Here is a 21,512-nt window from a genome sequence, read left to right on the forward strand (position 1 = left end):
AAAACCAAAAAGTCCCAAGTTCGAACCACCAGGCAGATGAGGTTCAATAGCTGGGGACAGCAACCGATCTAGGAGAGACAAGTCCAAGATAAAACAACTGCTGCCTTGTAGTTGTTTTTGGATGGACAAAGGCTATGACTCATAACAAGTTAATATGTAATACTTAATTGTGTTGGAGAAAATCCCTTTCAACATTACATTTAAGAAAGAAAGAAAAGAAAATTAATGAAAAAAAAAACGATTTTAAAAAGAACATATTTTAATATTATAATCCATTCTGATAAAAACATTTATTTAAACAAAATACTTTTTACATTGATTCACAAGCGCTCACATAATTAATGAAACAAACAGCCATATAATAATAGTAATGAAACAAATGACCATATAATTCACATAAGGAATGAAATAAATAACCATACAACACTCACTAGTAATGAAATAACTGTATATCACATATAAGTTATGAAACAAATAACCATACAACACATATTAGTAATGCAAAAAATAACTGTTAAAGACAAGTAATTAAACAAAACAAATAACACCGAAACAAATGAAAAACACATGGGTAAATGAAACAAAAAGTTATCAAACAAACAGCACAAACACTGGCATAAGTAATGAAACAAATAGTAAACACATAAAAAAATGAAAGAAATACCCAGATAGGTTGTTAACTAATAATAAAAAAATAAAGATTGCACATGTGACTACCAAACATTGGGGATTTTTTTATGGAGAAAATACAACAGGAAACTAAATACTAAACTGTTCATAAACTACAAAAAGATGTTTCTATTTGCAAACATTTACTAGCCATTCTCAAAGCATGAAAGAACTACATCCTTATTTTATTCTCATGTAAAAATAATGCAAGTAGTGTGTGAAGCTTTACAAATTTGAATTCTGAAAATTTAATACCTGGTATTTAAATCTGACTGCAAATGTCTTTCTCATTTCCCAACGTGATTCAAAAAATGGTAAGAGTAGATTAAATTATTGAATTAAATAGATGGAATTTATCATGAGAAATTTGAAATACTAAAAAAAGCATTGTCATGTTTTGATTGTGAAAAAATGGATGTCAATGTAGAGCTACTATATATTCAACCAACAAAGTTCATTTTACCGGTCCATTTTCATTTTAAAACTTGAATGAGATCATTTGTATTTCTGTATGACATTTTGATATGTATATGTACACTTATGTTACAAAATAAAATAAAAAAAACATGATTAGTATGAACATTTTTTGGGGATATCTTTTGAACAAACAACAAGCATTGTAAAAATGTTATCTTAATAATCCACAAGCCTTTGAATATACTTTGGCTAAACTTTTGAACAATCCACCTCTTTTTAGTTATCTCTCAAACAACTCACAGCCTTTGAACATCATTCTGACTTAAACGTTATACAATCGTCAAACAGTTTTTGGCATATCTTTAGTACAACCGCAAGCCTAGAAACAATTTTTTTAATACAGCTTTAGTACAACTTCAAGCATTGGACCATTATTTAGCCTTAATCTTGTATACATCTTGAAAACATCTTGAAAGACATGCAAAGAACCCACCCAGTGACCAATCATCCTGTTAAGACCTATACAGCAGCCTCTGGTAATGAGGGTAGATCTCTGTGTCTGGAATATGCAGGTAGAATTCTATGGCTACAAGACACTCTATCTCATATTGTAACAGCTCTTTTCTGCTTACACGAAAATCATCAACCACTTGCTGGAAATTAAATGAAACAAATTAGACAATCAAAATATGAAAATGGATAAGCAAAAGTATTTTACAATTAAAAACATCAACCACTTGCTGGAAATTAAATGAAACAAATTAGACAATCAAAATATGAAAATGGATAGGCAAAAGTATTTTACAATTAAAATCATCAACCACTTGCTGGAAATTAAATGAAACAAATTAGACAATGAAAATATGAAAATGGATAGGCAAAAGTATTTTACAACAACCACCTGTTGGGAATGGGATGTAAGCAAAAGTATTCTCTGTCAGTCAAATTATATGATTTGGTCTTCTATTTCTATTGAGCCTGATTAAAATGAAACAAATAAACAAATTAAAAAAAAAAGAGTTACCTCAATAAGTTTGGTCAATGTTGGTCCTTTAACATCATTCAATTTGCTTGACAACAGTAAACATGCACCAGCACAAAGTTTACGATTTTGTTTAGTTATAAGTTGCTGAGAAAAAAGTTTTAAGTTATGAGGTGGGGGTTGCACAGGAAGCTTTGTTTGGTTGTACATTGGATTTTTTTTGCTGTTTCATAATTATTTTTAACGAGGTGTTTGAGAAGTTCTGAATAACAAAAATATTGTGGAAAAATTTTGATAACTTAAATAAAAACTAAAGTTTTCTATCATTTAAAAAAAAATTGACTTACCTTTAAAATTATTTTTTCAAAAAATACATAAGACTGTGCTACTGTCCACAAGTCTACAGAACACTGAAAACAAATTTTTACAAACTGATATTTTTTCTCAAGACTAAGTGATAGAAAAAAAAACATCACTGAGATAGAATAATCATGTTCTGAAACATGATATGTCAAGTATTGTAGTTTCAAAAATTTTTAGGTTTTACTATAACTGTAATTTCTAGGTAAATTTTTATCAGTTTATAAAATAATCTAAGTAGTTTTACATGTTCAATACTGCTTATTTCACATATAAATTCACAGTCTTTGGTAAGATTTAAATTCCTTGAATTTCTAAAAACTTAATCTCGCATCAATAATTAACTTTAACATTTTTTTAAGAAAAATTCCATATGATACAAATATAGATGTTGATTCTGATAGATTTTTAAAATGCTGTTCCTGATTATGTAGATAACTCATTTTGTATATTTTTATGTTATAACGCCAAATTACTTTAGTTTGATACAGTAGGAATTCTTAATGAAGAGGATGCAACTGTCATTAATAACAAAAGAGCTTAGTTGTATGATCTATGTAAGTATTGCAGATTTGTCAATATTAAAATAATGGTCTTACCTTGACATGGGAAATTTGATATAGTTCTCTTTTTAAGCTGAAAGAAAAAAAGTTTATAATGTATGTTTATTTTATAAAATGGGATAGATTTTTTCTTAAACAAAAAGGCAACTGTTTTCATTATGGTAATTTAAATTTCCCTTTTTTACCAAGTATATAAAATTGATGTCATTATGATTTATTACTTGCAGAATCCTCTCAGATGCACTAAATACTTTTATTATTTTTCAAAATTTACCTTCTTAGTTTAGAGAGCGTTAGCTGTACATTAGGAAACCTATCTTTGAACTTTTCATTTAATTCTTTTTTTAACATAGATGGCTTGACATAGTCTATAATAGATGTCTGAAAAAGAAGTAGAAATTTTAAAAATTATTTCTATTAGCTAGGCAGTACTTGAACCTCAACTAAGCAAACAGATGAAACAACTGAAACAGATGAAACAACTGAAACAGGTGAAACAACTGAAACAGAGAACATTGAGACAAATCAGAACCAACCAGGTAGGATTTAAATGTTAACTCTGTCCTATAACTTCCAGACTGGAGCTCTGGGTCATCCAGTTTGTTGGCGTGGTAAGCGTCACTAGAGTCTTCTTGTACTGAAATGTTGGCAGGTCAAATGTTAACAGGTCGGGGTAAAAACCTCACACATCTGACAGGTAACACTAATTCACCTCTAGAAATGTTTACCCGATTCATCTTAAATTCACATCACACAATAATCTCAAAGTAATGTTGATATGTAAATCAAAGTTAAATATTCACATTATTTAATATAGTTGCTTTAAGATATTTTTTTATAATTAAACAGAAATTTTGTTTCCATTAAAATTAATAAAATTTCAAAATGAGTTGATGTTGGTCACATTAAAAAGATTATTTTTAATACCAGATACTAACAACTTTTAGCTATTTTATAGTGTACAAAATAAAGTGGAATGGCATGGTTGAGTGGTAACCACATAGGTACCTGACTCAAGCCAGAACAAGTCAATACAGCTGGGCATAATGCTGACCATAGTCATCTAATATACTGGGGATAAAAAGCAGATACTCTACTTCATCTGCCATATGAAAAAATACCAATGGTGTAAACATACTGATGATTCATTACATTCTAATACATTTGGATTTTCTATAAGATAACACGGACTGGTAAAATTATAATAAAGTAAATGTGGAAAGGTTTTCAAATAATGTTTAAAGTGTTAATATTGGGCAAAAAAAGAAGTAAGAAAGCTGAACAAAATAAGTGTTAAATTCTAGGGATCAAATGAAAACAAACACTACCTAAGTTATAAAGCTTTGCTAAATCAACTGCTAGATATGAGAAAGCATAAAAAATATATATGGGTGTGGTCAAGAGTTGTCAATGTTCCCCTTTACATAGATCTTACTTAAAACAGATGGTAAAATAATTATTTTAACCTATTTTTAATAAATGTACCTAAAAATATTCCTTTTTTTCCTCCCCTTATCTGCTGATAAAATATTGGGGAGTGAGAGTTGTCTGATTGTCAATAGCTAAATGCTGTTAAAGGATTCATAAGGTAGGAAGCAGATGATTTATATCACAGTAGTGATTTCAAATAGCATTAAAAACTTGATAGTTTATTTAAAAGGGCTATTGTCAAAACAGATAGTTACATTGCAAAATATCTCAAGACAAAATATTTCAGAGACAAAATATCTTACTGATAAAATAAAATACCTCAATGAAAAATATCTCAGACTAAATACCTCTCTGACAAAAAAACTTAGCATGGAATATCTCACTGACAAAATATTTCAGACACTGATAAAGTCTCTCAAGGAAATTAAATCTCAGGACAAAATATTTAACCATCAAATAAATTACCTCCCTTATTAAATATTTCACAGATATATAACCAATCAAGGACAATATATCTCAAGGCAACCTATCTCAGAGACGAAATATTTTAACTGTTTAGGAAGCAATTAGTTACTTATGGACTGAACATTCCAGAATGCATCATTCTCCCCTCCATGAGAACAGCTCGCAAGGCCACAAACAAAAAAGTATAGAAGCATTACAGTACCTGTCTCCAGGTGACAGTGCCACTGCCACTGGTTACTATGGGGGTGCCACAGGTGTTGGGGAGGGGTGTCATGCAGCACACGTGGACCCTCTGGATCTGCCAGTGTACAAGTCTGAGTTAACCTGTGTCCCCCATATCCATAATCTCCCTTACAAATCAACTTCCTCATTGGACAACCTTCTTCATCATCCAACCCCAATTTCAAAGGTATTTTTTTTTTAATTTTTGGATTTTGATAAAATTTGTATTAAAAGAAAGGGGACCTCAAAACAACTATAAACCCTATGTTTTTGTAGATATATATTAGCAAAAAAAGCTGGGTGTGTCAGTTAGTTCATAAACAATGTGTAAAGCACAAGCCTTTGTAATGTAAGAGCTAGAGCAAAGGTGTAAATATACAAAATATTGAAAACTTGTAAAGGAGATTGTAGGGTTTGAACTACATGCAAATAAACAAAAGCTAAATTAAAATAACTAAATTACAGTGACAAAGTATAGTTCTCTGTGTTAGGTAATAAAGTAATTGACTTTAAAAAATGTTGTGCAAATAAATATTTTTAAAAATCTAAAAATTGAAATGAAACCATATCCAAATATTGATTATGTGGTGCAAAATATATATATAATATATTACGTTAATCTAATTTTAAACTGGTAATTTTTAGGCCCATATATAATAATGTAATCTATAAGACCAGTTGATTACATGGTTGCAAGTGTTACTTCATCAGAATGTAAGTCAAGTCTATGATAATACAATCTACACCAACTCACACAATGAGAGCAAGCCAAATACCAATACATACATAACAAAGTAGATGCTGTTTTAAGCATTTCTGATGATCCTATCAAAAATTAGCATTTACATTTTCTTATAGATAAATAACTTAAAAAGCAAAAACAAGAATTTTAACAATTCACACATTTAAAAATTATATGAATTTTTGGGGACGAGTAATTTAAAAAGTGGAAATCGCAGGAGGAAAATAAAAGAGTTTGAAAAGTTACCAAATAAAAATACTTACTGCTAGATATTTGGTCCTTGTGCTCAGCTAATGTCCTCTTAACATTCCTTCTGTTTGATGCCACCAAGAAGCGACTATAAGAAACTTCCTACAAATTTTATGTAAAGATAATTTAGCAACATTTCTTGATTTTAAAAATAACTTTTATTCCGATATTTATAGAAAAGTTGGAATAATTAAGCCTTTTCTTAAATTTTGTAAACATAATGAATTTCAACTACTGCTATATAAAACCTAATAGAAAATGTTAAAATATAAAATTATTTCATCATCAGTTCAGAAAGGTTATTGTTTTTTTTTTTTTTTTGTTTTTTTTTTTTTGCAGTTTCACTCACTTCCTCTTGCTTAGCCCCATGCTGGAGCCCCACAAACAAAAGACCTTCCTGTGATGAATGGGACCTAGACCCAGAATGCCCTGATAAATGTCTGACACGACTTTCTTCTTCTTGCCTGAAAAACAAGAATGAGGGTAAAATGAATAATGCTAACATAGGAAAATAAAATTAAGTTTTCAGAAAACCTTCAGACAAGATAAAGATTCTTGTTATTGTCTGTACTAGGATAACATACATAGGTTAGCCATTCTATTAGACTGACCCATTCTAGTACATTTGTTTACAATAAAACTATTTTTTCTAAATTTAACCTACTTATTCCAACTTGATAAGTTATATTCAGTTATATAGATGGTAATATTATTTTAAGTTAAGCCTTTTTGTATTAAGAAGTAAAGAACCAGTACACTATCACTAATAAAACATTTCAGAAATTGTTCATCAAGAAATTTATAACAAAATATCATAAATAAGTTGATGTTTTAGTACTCTATCATCAATACATTTATTCAGGAATTGAACAGCATCATCTCTATTGCCAATAATCTTTAAAAAATTGTTTAAATCACTGAAGGTCATCTGCATCATCCATAATAACAAAAATAGCACAGCAACCCATGTTATTTTCCCACTAGCACATCAGTGAACAACAAAGTTAAATACGCTCTCATTTATGTATGCTCTTCCCAATGCAATAATTGGATGTATATTTGATATCCACAAGCATTTTAAATCTTCTTTTAAATGATGCAGCGAAACATCCTAAGGACTATAGTGACTATAACTAAGGAACAGGTGCATTAGGTATACAAAGCAGCTACATGTTTCATAATGTAAGTACAAGATTTCAAAAACAAAAAATTACCTGGGTGTAACTTGTGATGTAAAAGACAATACAGAACAAACTGCTAGTGGTATTCGATCTCTTGACAACAGATAAACTCTGTATATGAGATCATAGTGGTAGTTTCTTTGGTTTTTATTTATGATTGTGTGCTAAAGGCTCCAGTTAAAACATCAGTGTTTGAGTGGTTAGATGAAATATTTGTTTATGACCATTACTGTTTTAAGGGAGGTTTAACATATATGTGCAGCCAGTAAACTGCACTTGGCGTTATAACATAATCTTTTTTTTAGCTGCATTGGAATTTTAAGTTCAACAAAATATTTCTTTATTAATAATTATAAAATTATCATCTACATCTTTGGGAGAAAATTGCATTAAGTGTTACAACTGCCTATTTATAGGAGGTATTTCATTTTTAAATCAATACATTAAATGTTTCCTTTTAAAATTTACATTAAAACGCAAATTAAAAATCAGATGTTTTAACAGAAGATCCCTAGTCATACAATAATTAAATTTAAAAAAAAAACTTTATTAGTGTAAGAAATTAATAACAAACAAAATACTGAGCGCAAACACGGTAGGTGTGCACAGTTTGAATATAATACAACATGAAGATAAATGTAACGGCAGACAAGTGTAGATGAGTGTATATAGGATGGTAGGAATTAAATTTCAAATAAATGAAATAATTATAACAATATGAAATAGATTTAGATTTAAAAAATGTTAATGAAACCTACACCGGAATTTTTTTATTTTATTATAACTTTTAGCTTAGAAAGCTTTTTGTAGTTAAAGAATTGTATGTGCATTATCAGTGCATTTGACAAGGGTTTGACAATTATATTCAACCATCAGAAGCCAGACACTAAAACAATGACTGGAACTACAGTACTAATATGTGCTAGAAATCTTGTTTTAAACAGAGAAAGATCTGCCTACCTTTTATCTTTAACATTAGAAAATAGCTTTGTATCTGCTGTTAAATAGCTCAAATCTCTGGTACTGGATTCAACAGACTCTCCAGACACTGAGCTAGAACGACGGCTTCTTTCACCTGTTGCAAATTTTATAAATATAGAAAAATCCCGTAAATTATGCTCTAAAAACTAAGCATATTCTATCTGTAGTAATAGTGTATCAGTTTTTAACAGTTTGAAATCAGGTATCTGTGTGATTTAAGAAGAAGTGAACACTGACAATTTTTTTATCTAAACTTATTTAGATTATTACACAAAAATTGAATTTTTTTTTTAAAAGCATAGTTTAGAACATTAATATCTTTGAGCTGAAAGAATTTCTTAGTAATAATATATTACATTTTCATATGCTCTGTTTAGAGCTTAAAATATATATTTTTTAAAAGCTTTTTTTAAAAATAAAACATACATGCTTTTGTTAAAAATTAATGAAAATTAAACTATTACAGCAAAGCATAAGAGAAAACGTAAATAAATTATTCCTGATCCATTTATCTACATTTATGTCCTTACTGCCCCTTAGCAAGTCGTAAGTCATATTATACCTTGGTCAACTTTTCTTGACTTTTGTTATTTTTAATCCCTCTGTTTCATAATAAACTACATTCAAATAATATTTTTAATCTGGGTACATCAGCAAATAACTTGCCTTAAAATATGTTTTTAATTTATATTTGACACCACTGAATCTGGGAGTACAGATTATAGAAGCTGCTTAAATTAAAACATTTGTTAAAACTATCTCCAGCAACCCTGGTGCTTCTGCTTAAGAGCACAATAACATGTTGAGCCAAATATCATCAAGCATTCAGATAATTCCATTAGTATAATTATCAGTAAAGTTGTTTTTGATCTATTCTATTAAAATGTAGGCTACTTATTAAGCAGAATGAAGACAATTTCCATTAATTAATTTGTATTAAAGTTGTGTTTTTTTAAACATACATAATAAAGTGAATTAAAAACAAAACTACCACAAAAGTTTTAAATTGAGAGAAAAAAATTCAATTAAAAATAAAAAGCATAATAAAACCATTTAAAAAAAAATTCTTTGTGTGTGCAAAAGCAAGTTAAAGTTTTATCAGCTTCAAATAAATTATTTTACTTGCAAAATACTTTCAAGTCCACAGCTTAGAAAAAGTTTACTATAAATCTCATTACCATCACAGATAACTACTACCAGTTAATACAATAATAAGTGTTATCATAAATGTTATGATTATTCTGTTTCTGTCACAAGCAATTCATTAATTTAGCAGAGCTTTATTTAAATTTAAATCATTAATTTCAATATAAATTAAAGCAAATTTTAAATCAAATTTATTTTTAAACAATATCTAAAGCTTAGCATGCATTACTATCTAAACCCCAAGCAGTACCAATGCTTAAGGAGTCTTGCATTACACTGACACATGCGCTTGTGAATCAATAAATCTTCAGTGAACACAATATTCAATGTTTTCCATGAATTGAAAAAGAGGATAGTCACCCAATCCCTGACCCTCTCCAAATATCTGTCTTTTAATGGCAAGTGGAAATCGATCAAATGGATCAGAGTGTAACTGTAACAGTTTTCTCATTGGCTTACCAGGTTTATCACCACTGGAATATGAGGAGGTCCTAGAAGAAAATAATTTTAAAACACATTATGTTCTTATTAGTAGTAAGAATATTTGTTTTTTTTTAAATTTTACAGTTACTAAATTAAGCTTACTATTTTCCAAAAATAAAAAGGTCAGTAATAGTAACAAATTCAAACCAGTCAAGTCAGGCAATGTGATGTTTTGAAAACACAAGCTTGCATTGTGGTACTAAAATAAGGAAATATTTTCTTCCCAAGGTGCTGGCATTTTCTTTAGAATCAGGCTGATTATATTATATATTTAAGAGCCCAATTTTTTTCTTGATCTGGATCTATTCTAGTTTAGATGTCCTGGTTAACAGGTCACTGTGAGTTCATTGAACAATATTATTTTAGACTATATTTTAAAAAAATTTAGAACTACATCAAGATATTTTAAATTGTGAACATTGTCGACCACTCACATTTTCTTTGACAGCATGAGAAAAATACAGCTATATTAGGGATCAAAGTCAGTGGGTATGCATCGTCCATGACGTCAAACTCATAGGGAGTGAGGGGAGGCTTTTTGTGACGATGTGTAATGGAGAGGAGGGGCGGAGGTGAAATAGTCAACAAAGTGTGACTTTATTTTTATAGATGACCACATACAATTACTTTCACATAGGTCATAGCCTGAGCAATAGTAAATACAACAAACGTACTTGGGGTCATTGTGAGTTCATTTAATCTTGTCAGAGCGAGAAATATACAGCCATAATTGTTAATGTAAGACAATCTTCCAATCTTTTAATCAAAGCGAAAGTAAAAATAATAAAAAATAAAAACTTAAGCCTATACATCAAATACATTCAATCTTTTTGTAAAGTCTGAAAAAACCAACCAGACAGGATTTTATAACCATAATTAATAATTTTAACTAGGCCTACACCGTCGTGCATGATTTTTAAAATGTTAAGTTTAATGGGCCTCTCGAATACCTTTGCCTTTGAAACTTTTCTCACTAGGGTCCATACTTTAACTTTTAGTTCAGAGCATTATCAATTTTCTAAATTTTCAGCATTTTGATTCCCTACTCAGTACTCACTCACCTCCATCTTTTGACTCCTTGACCATCTGCAGTTAGGCGTTCAGATCTAAAGCCCTTTGGCGATTTATTGTTACTCTGAGGCACACCCCTTTTAAGACCATCATTATCTTTTTTGGGAGAAAATTGTTCTTGCTCCTCTGCTTCTGCTGTGTCATTTGAAAGCTCCTGGTCATTATTTTCTTTCTGACGTTTTTGGGTTTTGTCGTAGATGTCGTTTCCGTATTCTAAGTTATCTCTATCTTTAATATTATCTGACAGAGAAATGGCTGAATAAGTTCCATCGAGAGAAATATTCGATAAAAAGCTAAGGGCTGCAAGTCTTCGTCTAGAACGATACTTTTGTTGACGTCGAGATGCACTGGCCATCAGAAACGATACAACTTTCTACAAAGAGTTATCTATCCATTTTGTTGCAGGTCTTTTCCGGTTGCGATGACAACATACTTAAGGGAAACAATCATGTTTTTTTTTTTTAATTCACCAATTTATTTAACTGTAGGCCTGCTCATTTTTTTATATATTTTTTTTAGTTCAGTTTTGTAAAACAAAATCTCTTTTAAATAAAACAAAAAATTATGAACTGTTTATTGTTGTTAAATCATATAGATCTGGAATATAGCTACATTTTGACACGTTTCTACCATATTATTTAATATTAATAACATTCGTCATTTATTTATGAGGCAGCCGAGTTTGGCGATTTTGCCATCGTAAAAAAAAACAGAAATTAAATATTTTTAGAATCAATGTCGGAAAGGTTACACTGCAGATAATTTATTTGTTTTTATTTAAGGCTACATTTCTATTTATTTTCGTCACGCCCAAATCATAACTTTTGCAAGATAAACATTGAATTGCTCTACAGACAAGATCAATCTCCTGAAAACCCCACTTTGAGATACTTTGTACTCAAAACTTTTAATAACAATCTCAGAGTTTCTTCCAGGCATCTCTGCGGATATATATATATATATATATATATATATATATATATATATATATATATATATATATATATATATATATATATAGGGGGATCCTAATTGAATGCTAGCCACCGCCGCCGGGAGAGGTCATCACTACACCTCTGTATATTTAATTTATAACAATACAGGAATTTGTACAAAAAAACAAAAGTGTATTTAAAAGAAACAAAACATTATAAAGTACACAAAACATAATTTCAACCACCTCCCTCTTCTCCTCTTAATAATAATCAAATCTCCCTCCATCTTTCTCTAAGGATCTAATCCACATTTTTCTCCTCTTCCCATTCATGATCTATATCTATCTACTTCTTTCAGGGTTAATGTATGTAGGTGAGATTGCGAAGAGGGTTTACGTTTAAGCTTACGTTTATGTTCATCACTTTGGTTGTGGATTTGGCTGGTTGTGGTTATATATATATATATATATATATATATTTTTTTTTTTTTTTTTTCTCAAACATCCATATTTGCATATAGACAATTAGAAATGTATTATTTTCCTAAACCTGTGCATACAACGCTGGGTACTTGTTGCCTATTAAACACACAAGTCAGGGTCCTATACAGATGGCTTTTTCACAAAGGCCAGTGCAGGGCCTGGCCGGCATGGCTAGTGTATATATATATATATATATATATATATATATATATATATATATATATATATATATATATATATATATATATATATATAATGGACTACACACAAAACAAATACACAGCATATAAAACCTCTTTGCTTTTTATTTTTATTCATGGAAGATAAAAAGTCTCTTAAAGTAAGGTGTAATTTTAAAAGAATTGTTACCAGAAATTTTAAGATGTGCATTGAAACTTGCTTAAGCAGAAAAACTAAAAGTCATAGCAAAATTTGTTATAATTTTATTGATGAAATAATCTCTTATAAAAAAAATAATTAATGAATTTATCAAATTAATGTACAAATTAATACTATGACCTTATTTGTAAAGAAAAAGCTATTCATCACAAGAATACATTGAAGCTATTATACAAGAAAATTTGTAATTTCCTTCATATAAATGATTAAATTACAACAAATATTATTACATTAAAGTGTATTTATATCTGATGTGAATTTAAATAAGCGAAAACTGATTTGAAAAAAATAAAATAAATACATTTGATTGAAAATGATTCTGGTGAAAAAACTGGTTTTTAACAGTTTTAAGATTTTTTTTTCTGTTGTTTACAATATTACATTTTAAAGTATAAGGACTGTAAAACATTTATAATTAAAAATCTTCACTTCATAAAAGGTTTGTGTCTGGCTGTAGCACTATGCAAGTCCAATAAATCTCTGAAAAAGAACAAAACATGTTAAATTGTGCACATTATAAGATTGAAGCTTTTCATTGCAATAAAATGAAATTAATCTTACAATTCAACTAAAATATAACTTTATAGAAAAAAAGAAAGCTTACTTTGACTTCATGACTTAAGTCGTTAAAAGTTTTTAAAACTTTGGGGACACTGGGAGGCTCAAAGTGTAAATAGTACTGTGGATGTTTACAAAAGAATTGATTTGTTATCCAACTATTAAAATCATTTTTTAAGTATTGATTTATGTTGAAATTTGGCTAAAATAAAGGTAAAGCAATAACGCTATAAATGAATGAACTTACAGGCAAGGAGCTGGCATTACAAAGCTGGCATTCCCTCTCTCCTGAATCAGCATTACATGTACATGTCTGACATGGGGATGACTTGATGTTCAACCCAACTCGTTTAGCAAACGACTAAATGAAAAGAGTTTCAGAGATCATTTATTCATCCACATATTTTAACCCTGCTTATTAATCTGACAGTACATACATCATGTGCTGTTAGTCTTTAAAAAAGAAATCTTTTTAAAAAAAAAAAAAAATTTCATCATCAAACATTACCTGAACAAAGTCTATGTGTTGTTTTGGTTTTTCATTAAAATTTGCTGTATCAAACACGGATCCTTCAAGACTCTCTACCAACTCCTGACAGAAATCTTCGTCTGTTGTCCCTTCTATGTTTTCCAACAGTACTTGTGTATCAGCACTGACTGGGTCATTGGTGAATGCTTTAGTATTGTCCACACCTAAGGGGTTAAAGTATAAACATTAATTTATTGTGTTAAAGTGCAAGCAAACCATCCCATATCTTATCAAATTAGGTAAAAAATGTAGATGCTGATTTCCATATTAGAATAAATGTAAAGTAAAGAAAAGTAAAGTTCCCTTTTCAAACCTAACGGTCTATAGGGCAAGTAAAGTAGAGTTCACTTGTTTCTGTGACCTCGGCATATGAAGAGATAGTGTGGTCAGCACTATGCCCAGCCGCCTTTACTTTCCCTAACGTGAGTTAGGTACCCATCAGAGTTGGGTGGACTCAGGGACGGTCTACTGACTTGAACCCGGATTCGAACTCGAGACTTACGGTTTAGCAGTCTAGCTCTCTACACCACTCCGTCCCAAATGTGGAGTATAATAAAATAAGTTAAGCAGACATAAAGAGAAAAAAAAGTATAGTTTACACTTTACTGGAAAATTATTATAAAGACTGTTTACCATAAATTCTGAACTTTCTTGGTCTGCTAATAGAGGAATCTAATTTGAAGTCCTGTTTTTGTAAAAGATGGACCAAGAACCCTTTGGACTGGGTTAAAGTGGTCAGATATTTTTTCTCAAGGTAGCTGCCATCACATGATGAGCATGGGGCAACGATGAGAATCTGAAATACAATCACATGAGGATAACAATGAGAATCTGAAATACAATCACATGAGCATAACAATGAGAATCTGAAATACAATCACATGAGCATAACAATGAGAATCTGAAAATACAAGCACATGAGCATAACAATGAGAATCTGCACAAGCACATGAGCATAACAATGAGAATCTGAAATACAATCACATAAGCATAACAATGAGAATCTGAAATACAATCACATGAGCGAGGGGCAACAATGAGAATCTGAAAATACCATTATCTAAAGGGTGTCTATCACAAATTAGCAGGTCTTTGAGGAATCAAGAATAGTTCTAAATTTAACGATTTATCTAAAATATTAAGGTACAGTTCCTTAAGTAAATTCAATGTAGTTTTGAAAAATAATCAATAGCAACTGACAGTGAAATGCATTTAAAAGAGAAAAAACTTTTACTTTAGCTGCATCAGCCCTGAAAGGATAATCCATTGCAGACTTCAAGGCACCTGGGAAGTAAGGTGTTGCTGGGCTGTTTAATGACCTGAAAGTGTACAATTTTAAAGTTCTTGAACACAATATAAATGTTTTTTTTTCGTTTAAAATCATTTTTCGATATTGGTTAAAAAAAATTTAAAAATAGAGTATGTATGTATTATTAGTATTAATTGTAACAGCCAGATGATAAATTTTCTTTTGTTTAAAAAAAAAAATCAAACCGTAAAGTTTCGGTGGCCTTGAGGAATGTAGATGCCTCACCAAAGTGTTGACCGTTTATTGTTCTTACAAGGTTATCGTTGTCCACACCACCATAGGTCAACAATCCAAACCTGTTTTCAGTCATATCTGGGGGGAAAAGGATAGAAAATCACATGATGTTAAACCTGTTTACAGTCAAATCGAGGGAAAAATATAGGAAATCACATGACGTTAAACATGTTTACAGTCATATCCGGAAAAATTATATCATGATGTTAAACCTGTTTTCAGTTATATCTGGGGGGGTGGGATATAGGAAACTGTTAAACCAAGAAAATAAGTATATTTATACATTGGATATCCACCACAATACAATACAACTTTCTGTTGTCTAATCCCCACACCTGATAAATAAAACAGTGATATATTTAACTATGTACCAGTACCTGAAGCAGAGAGTATTTTGTTGATTTCTGTAACTACAGAAGTTAAAGAAGTGGCAGCCCAAGAATTGCAGAGATTTTCTTCCACAACAAATAAAACATCTGCTGTTTTGAAAGTGGATTCTGGGATCTCATTTGTCATTTCAGGGTTGCTACAGGAATCTGCAAAAAATAATTTAACTAATCAATTAGTGTGAAGAGTAAATTAATTTTTTAACATTTTGTTTTTGAATAGAAAAAATCTAAATAGAAAATGAAATGTTATTGAAACATTTAAAGTACATTTACAAACTAAATATGTTTTACTTTCCATTATATATAATGTATCTCTGTACTTACTGTAATCTTTATGAGCACCTAGGTAGACACCATACTCTTCACACATAAATCTATACTGGTCAATGACTTTAGTAACAGCCTCAGTTTCAGCCATCTCAGTCTTGTAAACTCTGCACAAATTTATGAAGGGTGATGGATCAACCTGGCAAGAGAAAATGTTTCAAATAAGAGGCACATACAGTGATGAAATACAAGACTAAAGTACATACATACTAGTTATCAACAATTAAATGTGACTAAATAGAAAGATAGGGGCAGCGTTGCCTAGCGGTAGAAAGCTAGACTGACAACACAAATGTCTCGAGGTTCTAATCCGGGTTCAAATCAGTAGAGCGTCTCTGAGTCCACCCAGCTCTGATGGGCACTTAGCTCATGTTAGGGAAATAAAGACAGCTGGGCAAAGTGCCGAACACATTATCCCCTGTATGTCAAGTCACTGAAACAGATGAACTCTACTTCATCTGCCCCATATATCTAAGCCACAAAAGGGAAAAGATGATGATGAAACAAGACAATGAATATAACACACCTGGTAATATATGGAGTAACCTGGTAATATATGGAGTAAGCGGCACACTGAACAAAGGAGAACTTCAAAAATATTTTTCTCTGTGATTCGCTCTTACCTTTTTAAAGCAAGGTTTGTATTTAGAGCCAGCCCCTCTGAAGACTTTCTCGCACAAGTCGGAAACATCGGGTGATCTGGGAGCCACAGCCACGTTTTTGGAATTGCAGGACTTTTTGGTCACTTCAAAGCTGGTCAGTTTTGTGTCTGGCACTTTGTCGTTGACTGGCTCATTGTCATAGCGACCCAACATTCCAGACAGCTTGCCGTGGTACCAGCCGGCTACTTTCACCTGATACATATCAAGTTTGGGGTTGCTAACCACCTCCAGTCCACCGTAGTAGTTCACACGGATGAAGTCCCCATCACGGACAATCTTAACCTTCTCTGTTGTTAAAGGCATCTCTGCTTCCTTGTTGAGTACCTTTATCTAAAAATTCAATCACAAAATAAAGTAGTATTGCGAAGTCAAAATTATTTTATTTATGTTTAACTTTCTTCAAATGGCAACATGGGAATATTTTATTATATAATAGCAAACTTAAACCCCTACATTTTTGGTTAAAAACTTTTTTTTAAAACGTTCTATTATCTCCATTAAAAATATATCACACTTTGTTTATAATTTGTTTTAGTTCCTAATTGCTTACTGCATAGGAGCATTTTATTCAATATTACTCATATAGTGTAATTTTTTTTTTAAACTATTTAAATGACAAAGTTTTTTTTCTGAAAATAAAACATTATAACAACTGTTATAATCATGACAGAGAAAATTTGTTTACTTTGTAATCATCTGAAATCTCAAAGTTGTAAGAATCCTCAATGGTAAAACACAGAGACTTGATCTGTGGCCTGCCAGATTTCTTCTCATAGTTGACAACCACAGAGAAGCTGTCGTTGAGCATATCACGAACCAGGATATAGTTACATGTGCTGGAGAAATCAAATTGTGACTCATCAAACGTGAAGAAATGCTGGGATCCAACAATGTAGGCAGAACCTGCGGGAGAAAAAAAAATTTGAATATTAAAAATTTAACTTTATTTTTTAAAATTAGTTTTAAAAAATACTGCTTAAGCCAATAATATTTAGTAAAACGCACCATAGAAAGCAGGCTTCCATTTTGAGGGCTGTAGATATGGGACGTAGTCATAGTAACCATTCAGTGTGTCTGTAATGGAGGATGGAACATTGACCTTTGTCCACTGCTGCAAGTTGTTCAGGTAGCTGTTGACTTTAAGTTTTGGCACTTCAGTCAGAGAATTCACGGCCACAGGCATGTGGACCTGTTTAAAACAACAACAGGAGATTTAGGTGAAATGTTAGGATGTATTTATTTTAAAATATGCTTTATATAATGTTATTTTTAAACCTCTTAAAATTTGCAAAATGATTGGTCTATAACGAAAATTAATATAAAATGGATTTGATTCTAAAAAAGGCTTATAGGTAGGCATGTGTGTGGTTAGTGTGTGATGTGTGTGGGTTGTGTGTGGAAGGGTGTGTGGGAGGTTGGGGTATGAGTGGATGTGGCAGTTTGGTTGATTGTAGGTGTGCTGTGTGTGTGTGTTTGCATAAATGTGAATCCTTGCATATGCAGTATATCTATGTGCACAGCCTTTTCAGGTAAAGAAAAATATCCAACTGAAAATACAGAAACCTTTTGAAAAACTGTTTAAAAGATGTATAAAATTAATTGAAAATGAAAATAAATTACCTCAAATTGCAGTTCTCCTCTCTCTAGGTCATAAACAATAACGCGGGACCCTTCTAGTGTTTTCTTGATTTCAGATAACTCAAGGATGACCAGGCTCTTGGCCAGCTCTAACAGTCTCTCTACTGCTGCATCCAAACTCTTCTCTGCTTTCCAGTAGTTGATCTAAAAATACAAACCAATCATTTCACTCATCAAATTAGGCAACAAAAAAATTTCAATTTGTGAGTTGATTTTCTATGAACAGATTAGTATTTTATTTGTAATGAACAAGTTATTATTTAAATTTATTACTTTATCTAAAGATTCAAACCAATAACATCACTTATCAAATCATGCAAAAATAAAGAGTCAAATGTTTTATTAAGAGGTTATAATTTTACTTATAACAGACATGCTATGATTTAAATTTAAGACTTGAACTTAATATACAAACCAATCGCTTCAGTTATGCAAAAATAAGTTTCAATTTTAAGTAAAACATTTTTTCTAAAGTAAAAGGTAAGTAGGCCTATCGTATTTGTACCAGTTTTTTTTTCTTTTTTACAGATTTCTGTTTTATATTAAATGTAAAATGCTAATAAAGCTTTTTCAGTGATTGAGCTTGTTACAGATGTTGCAAAGTTAATTTTTAAATTTTTAATCGTCTTGAGTTTTTCTCTACTGGACCATTCTCTCCAGCTGCCTCACCATGTTTAATAAGCTTTTATTTAGTGACTGTTCGTTTGTGGATAGTAGCAAATCTTGAAACTCGATTTTGACCCACTCCTAATGTATTTATTTTATTCAAACTTTCCATATAAATTAATCTTTGATGACAATGCAAAAAAATCAAATTTTTTTATCTAATTAGATTTTAAAAACAACCATCACAATTAAAAGATTATTAAATTCAATATCAAAAATGGGAATAACAAGATTAAATACTAAAAATGTGTTCTCTGTCATAAAGCAGGTTGCTCATAAAAAACTCAAACACATTTTAGATACCAATGCTTCTATTAAAGAAAACAAGTTTTATTTTTCTTATTTTTTACTGAATTTAAAAGCTTATTATTAAAAAAGGTATTTTTTTATACTTATTTTATTTTAATCTAGGCCTATTTGAGTTTTAACATGAGAAAAAATGTCTGATATAATTTACCTGTTGATGGAATTCACTGGCCTACATGAGTTTTAACATAAGAAGAAATAAGTCTGATATAATTTACCTGTTGATAGAATTCACTGGCCTACATGAGTTTTAACATGAGAAGAAATAAGTCTGATATAATTTACCTGTTGATAGAATTCACTGGCCTACATGAGTTTTAACATGAGAAGAAATGTCTGATATAATTTACCTGTTGATGGAATTCACTGGCCTACATGAGTTTTAACATGAGAAGAAATAAGTCTGATATAATTTACCTGTTGATAGAATTCACTGGCCTACATGAGTTTTAACATGAGAAGAAATAAGTCTGATATAATTTACCTGTTGATAGAATTCACTGGCCTACATGAGTTTTAACATGAGAAGAAATAAGTCTGATATAATTTACCTGTTGATAGAATTCACTGGCCTACATGAGTTTTAACATGAGAAGAAATAAGTCTGATATAATTTACCTGTTGATGGAATTCACTGGCCTACATGAGTTTTAACATGAGAAGAAATGTCTGATATAATTTACCTGTTGATGGAATTCACTGGCCTACATGAGTTTTAACATGAGAAGAAATGTCTGATATAATTTACCTGTTGATGGAATTCACTGGCCTACATGAGTTTTAACATGAGAAGAAATAAGTCTGATATAATTTACCTGTTGATAGAATTCACTGGCCTACATGAGTTTTAACATGAGAAGAAATGTCTGATATAATTTACCTGTTGATGGAATTCACTGGCCTACATGAGTTTTAACATGAGAAGAAATAAGTCTGATATAATTTACCTGTTGATAGAATTCACTGGCCTACATAAGTTTTAACATGAGAAGAAATGTCTGATATAATTTACCTGTTGATGGAATTCACTGGCCTACATGAGTTTTAACATGAGAAGAAATAAGTCTGATATAATTTACCTGTTGATGGAATTCACTGGCCTACATGAGTTTTAACATGAGAAGAAATGTCTGATATAATTTACCTGTTGATAGAATTCACTGGCCACAGCATAGGTGTGTTGGAACTCCGGCCTAGCCATGAAATCATGGTACTGATCCTGGAGCATCTGCTGCCATTTCATGTACATGGTATTCATCCAGTCAGATTGACCTGGGAGTGATCCTTGAACTTGCTGCATCATCCTCTTATACATGGGCAGCTCATGGATAGATCGGGTATAACCTACAATTTGATATAAATTTTAAAACTAATTTCTTTAAATTGTTTCATGAATATTGACACTTTAAAAAATATTAAACATTGACACATCTATAGACATAGATCTAGACATAGTCTATATAGTAAGAAATTAAATATTTAAAACTATGTGATTTTAAATATTTAGAATAACTAAGTTTAAATACTTATAAGACAAAAACTTGTTTTTTTTTACATTTCTTTTAAGCTATTAGAAGAGTGTATTCATAACTTTTTTGGAGGTACCAAACTGAGGATAACTAAAAATTGTAACTGGAAAACTTGAAAAATTAGTTTTATTCTAATAATACAATGTCAATAAAGCAAAGAAAAGAAATTTAAAAATTTAAAGTCAAAAATAAAATTTTAGAAGACAAATTATTTATCAAGAAGAAATCTTACTCATTAATTTGCGATCAAGAGACCTAGAAAGCTCGAGGTATTTCTTGTGTGAGATATCTGAGAATTTTCCCATTTCAACAGACACATCTTTGAGGGCTTTCTCGAGCAGTCCACGGAAGTTCTGGTTTAAGAGTAGCATTTGAGTTAAGTTTTATATAATATTGGTAGTGGTTCTCTCTAGAACATGTCTGATTAATACTAGTAGAATTATCATTGTAGTAATTAAATGTAATATTTTATAATATGACTAGTTGTGATTTCATTCAGAGCAAGTCTGATTTAAACTGGATCATTGTAGTAATTTAATCTTTTATTAAATTTAATCTTTTATATGATTAGTAGTGATTTCATTCAG

General features: G+C 30.6%; 2 protein-coding genes across 8 annotated transcripts in view; both read right to left on the reverse strand.

The window, feature by feature from the left end:
• Window positions 1–293: 293 nt before the first annotated feature.
• LOC131935271 (CDK5 and ABL1 enzyme substrate 1) lies at window positions 294–11,364 on the reverse strand. Of its 7 annotated transcripts, none has more exons than XM_059291652.1 (14): window positions 10,953–11,364; window positions 9,769–9,899; window positions 8,242–8,356; window positions 7,315–7,392; window positions 6,450–6,564; window positions 6,115–6,202; window positions 5,896–5,934; window positions 5,090–5,185; window positions 3,528–3,628; window positions 3,266–3,372; window positions 3,028–3,064; window positions 2,416–2,478; window positions 2,111–2,215; window positions 294–1,739 (listed from the first exon to the last, which is right to left on the reverse strand). In XM_059291652.1, exons 1-14 carry the CDS (start codon window positions 11,315–11,317, stop codon window positions 1,599–1,601), a joined length of 1,581 nt encoding a protein of 526 aa, XP_059147635.1. In that variant the 5' UTR covers window positions 11,318–11,364; the 3' UTR covers window positions 294–1,598. The 7 variants fall into 7 exon arrangements, with proteins under 7 accessions (XP_059147635.1, XP_059147637.1, XP_059147639.1 ...); XM_059291656.1 differs by having other exon boundaries at window positions 295–1,739; window positions 9,868–9,899; XM_059291654.1 differs by lacking the exon at window positions 7,315–7,392.
• A 1,303-nt stretch (window positions 11,365–12,667) lies between these two features.
• The window catches only part of LOC131935270 (uncharacterized), a 44,456-nt gene continuing 35,611 nt past the window's right edge, over window positions 12,668–21,512 (reverse strand). Inside the window, exons 34-48 of the mRNA XM_059291651.1 lie at window positions 21,158–21,278; window positions 20,541–20,740; window positions 18,407–18,568; window positions 17,792–17,975; window positions 17,472–17,689; window positions 16,748–17,116; window positions 16,122–16,263; window positions 15,786–15,944; window positions 15,360–15,486; window positions 15,100–15,184; window positions 14,499–14,661; window positions 13,845–14,029; window positions 13,584–13,697; window positions 13,383–13,457; window positions 12,668–13,258 (exon numbers count right to left, since the gene is read on the reverse strand). Coding sequence (XP_059147634.1) covers window positions 13,238–13,258; window positions 13,383–13,457; window positions 13,584–13,697; window positions 13,845–14,029; window positions 14,499–14,661; window positions 15,100–15,184; window positions 15,360–15,486; window positions 15,786–15,944; window positions 16,122–16,263; window positions 16,748–17,116; window positions 17,472–17,689; window positions 17,792–17,975; window positions 18,407–18,568; window positions 20,541–20,740; window positions 21,158–21,278 — 2,325 coding nt within the window. The 3' untranslated portion in view covers window positions 12,668–13,237. The remainder of the gene's footprint in view (window positions 13,259–13,382; window positions 13,458–13,583; window positions 13,698–13,844; window positions 14,030–14,498; window positions 14,662–15,099; window positions 15,185–15,359; window positions 15,487–15,785; window positions 15,945–16,121; window positions 16,264–16,747; window positions 17,117–17,471; window positions 17,690–17,791; window positions 17,976–18,406; window positions 18,569–20,540; window positions 20,741–21,157; window positions 21,279–21,512) is intronic.

Source organism: Physella acuta, unplaced genomic scaffold (assembly GCF_028476545.2).
Source record: "Physella acuta isolate Inbredline_101_S28 unplaced genomic scaffold, ASM2847654v3 ptg000140l, whole genome shotgun sequence".
NCBI lineage: Eukaryota > Metazoa > Mollusca > Gastropoda > Physidae > Physella > Physella acuta.

Excerpts from the sequence above, each read along its gene's own strand:
- LOC131935271 (XM_059291652.1), bottom strand. The coding sequence starts at position 11,317 with ATGGCCAGTGCATCTCGACGTCAACAAAAGTATCGTTCTAGACGAAGA. Across the intron at positions 9,900-10,952 it reads CAAGGAGTCAAAAGATGGAG|GACCTCCTCATATTCCAGTG; the intron begins GTGAGTGAGTAC and ends ATTTTCTTCTAG. Across the intron at positions 3,629-5,089 it reads GCACTGTCACCTGGAGACAG|TACAAGAAGACTCTAGTGAC; the intron begins GTACTGTAATGC and ends CCAACATTTCAG.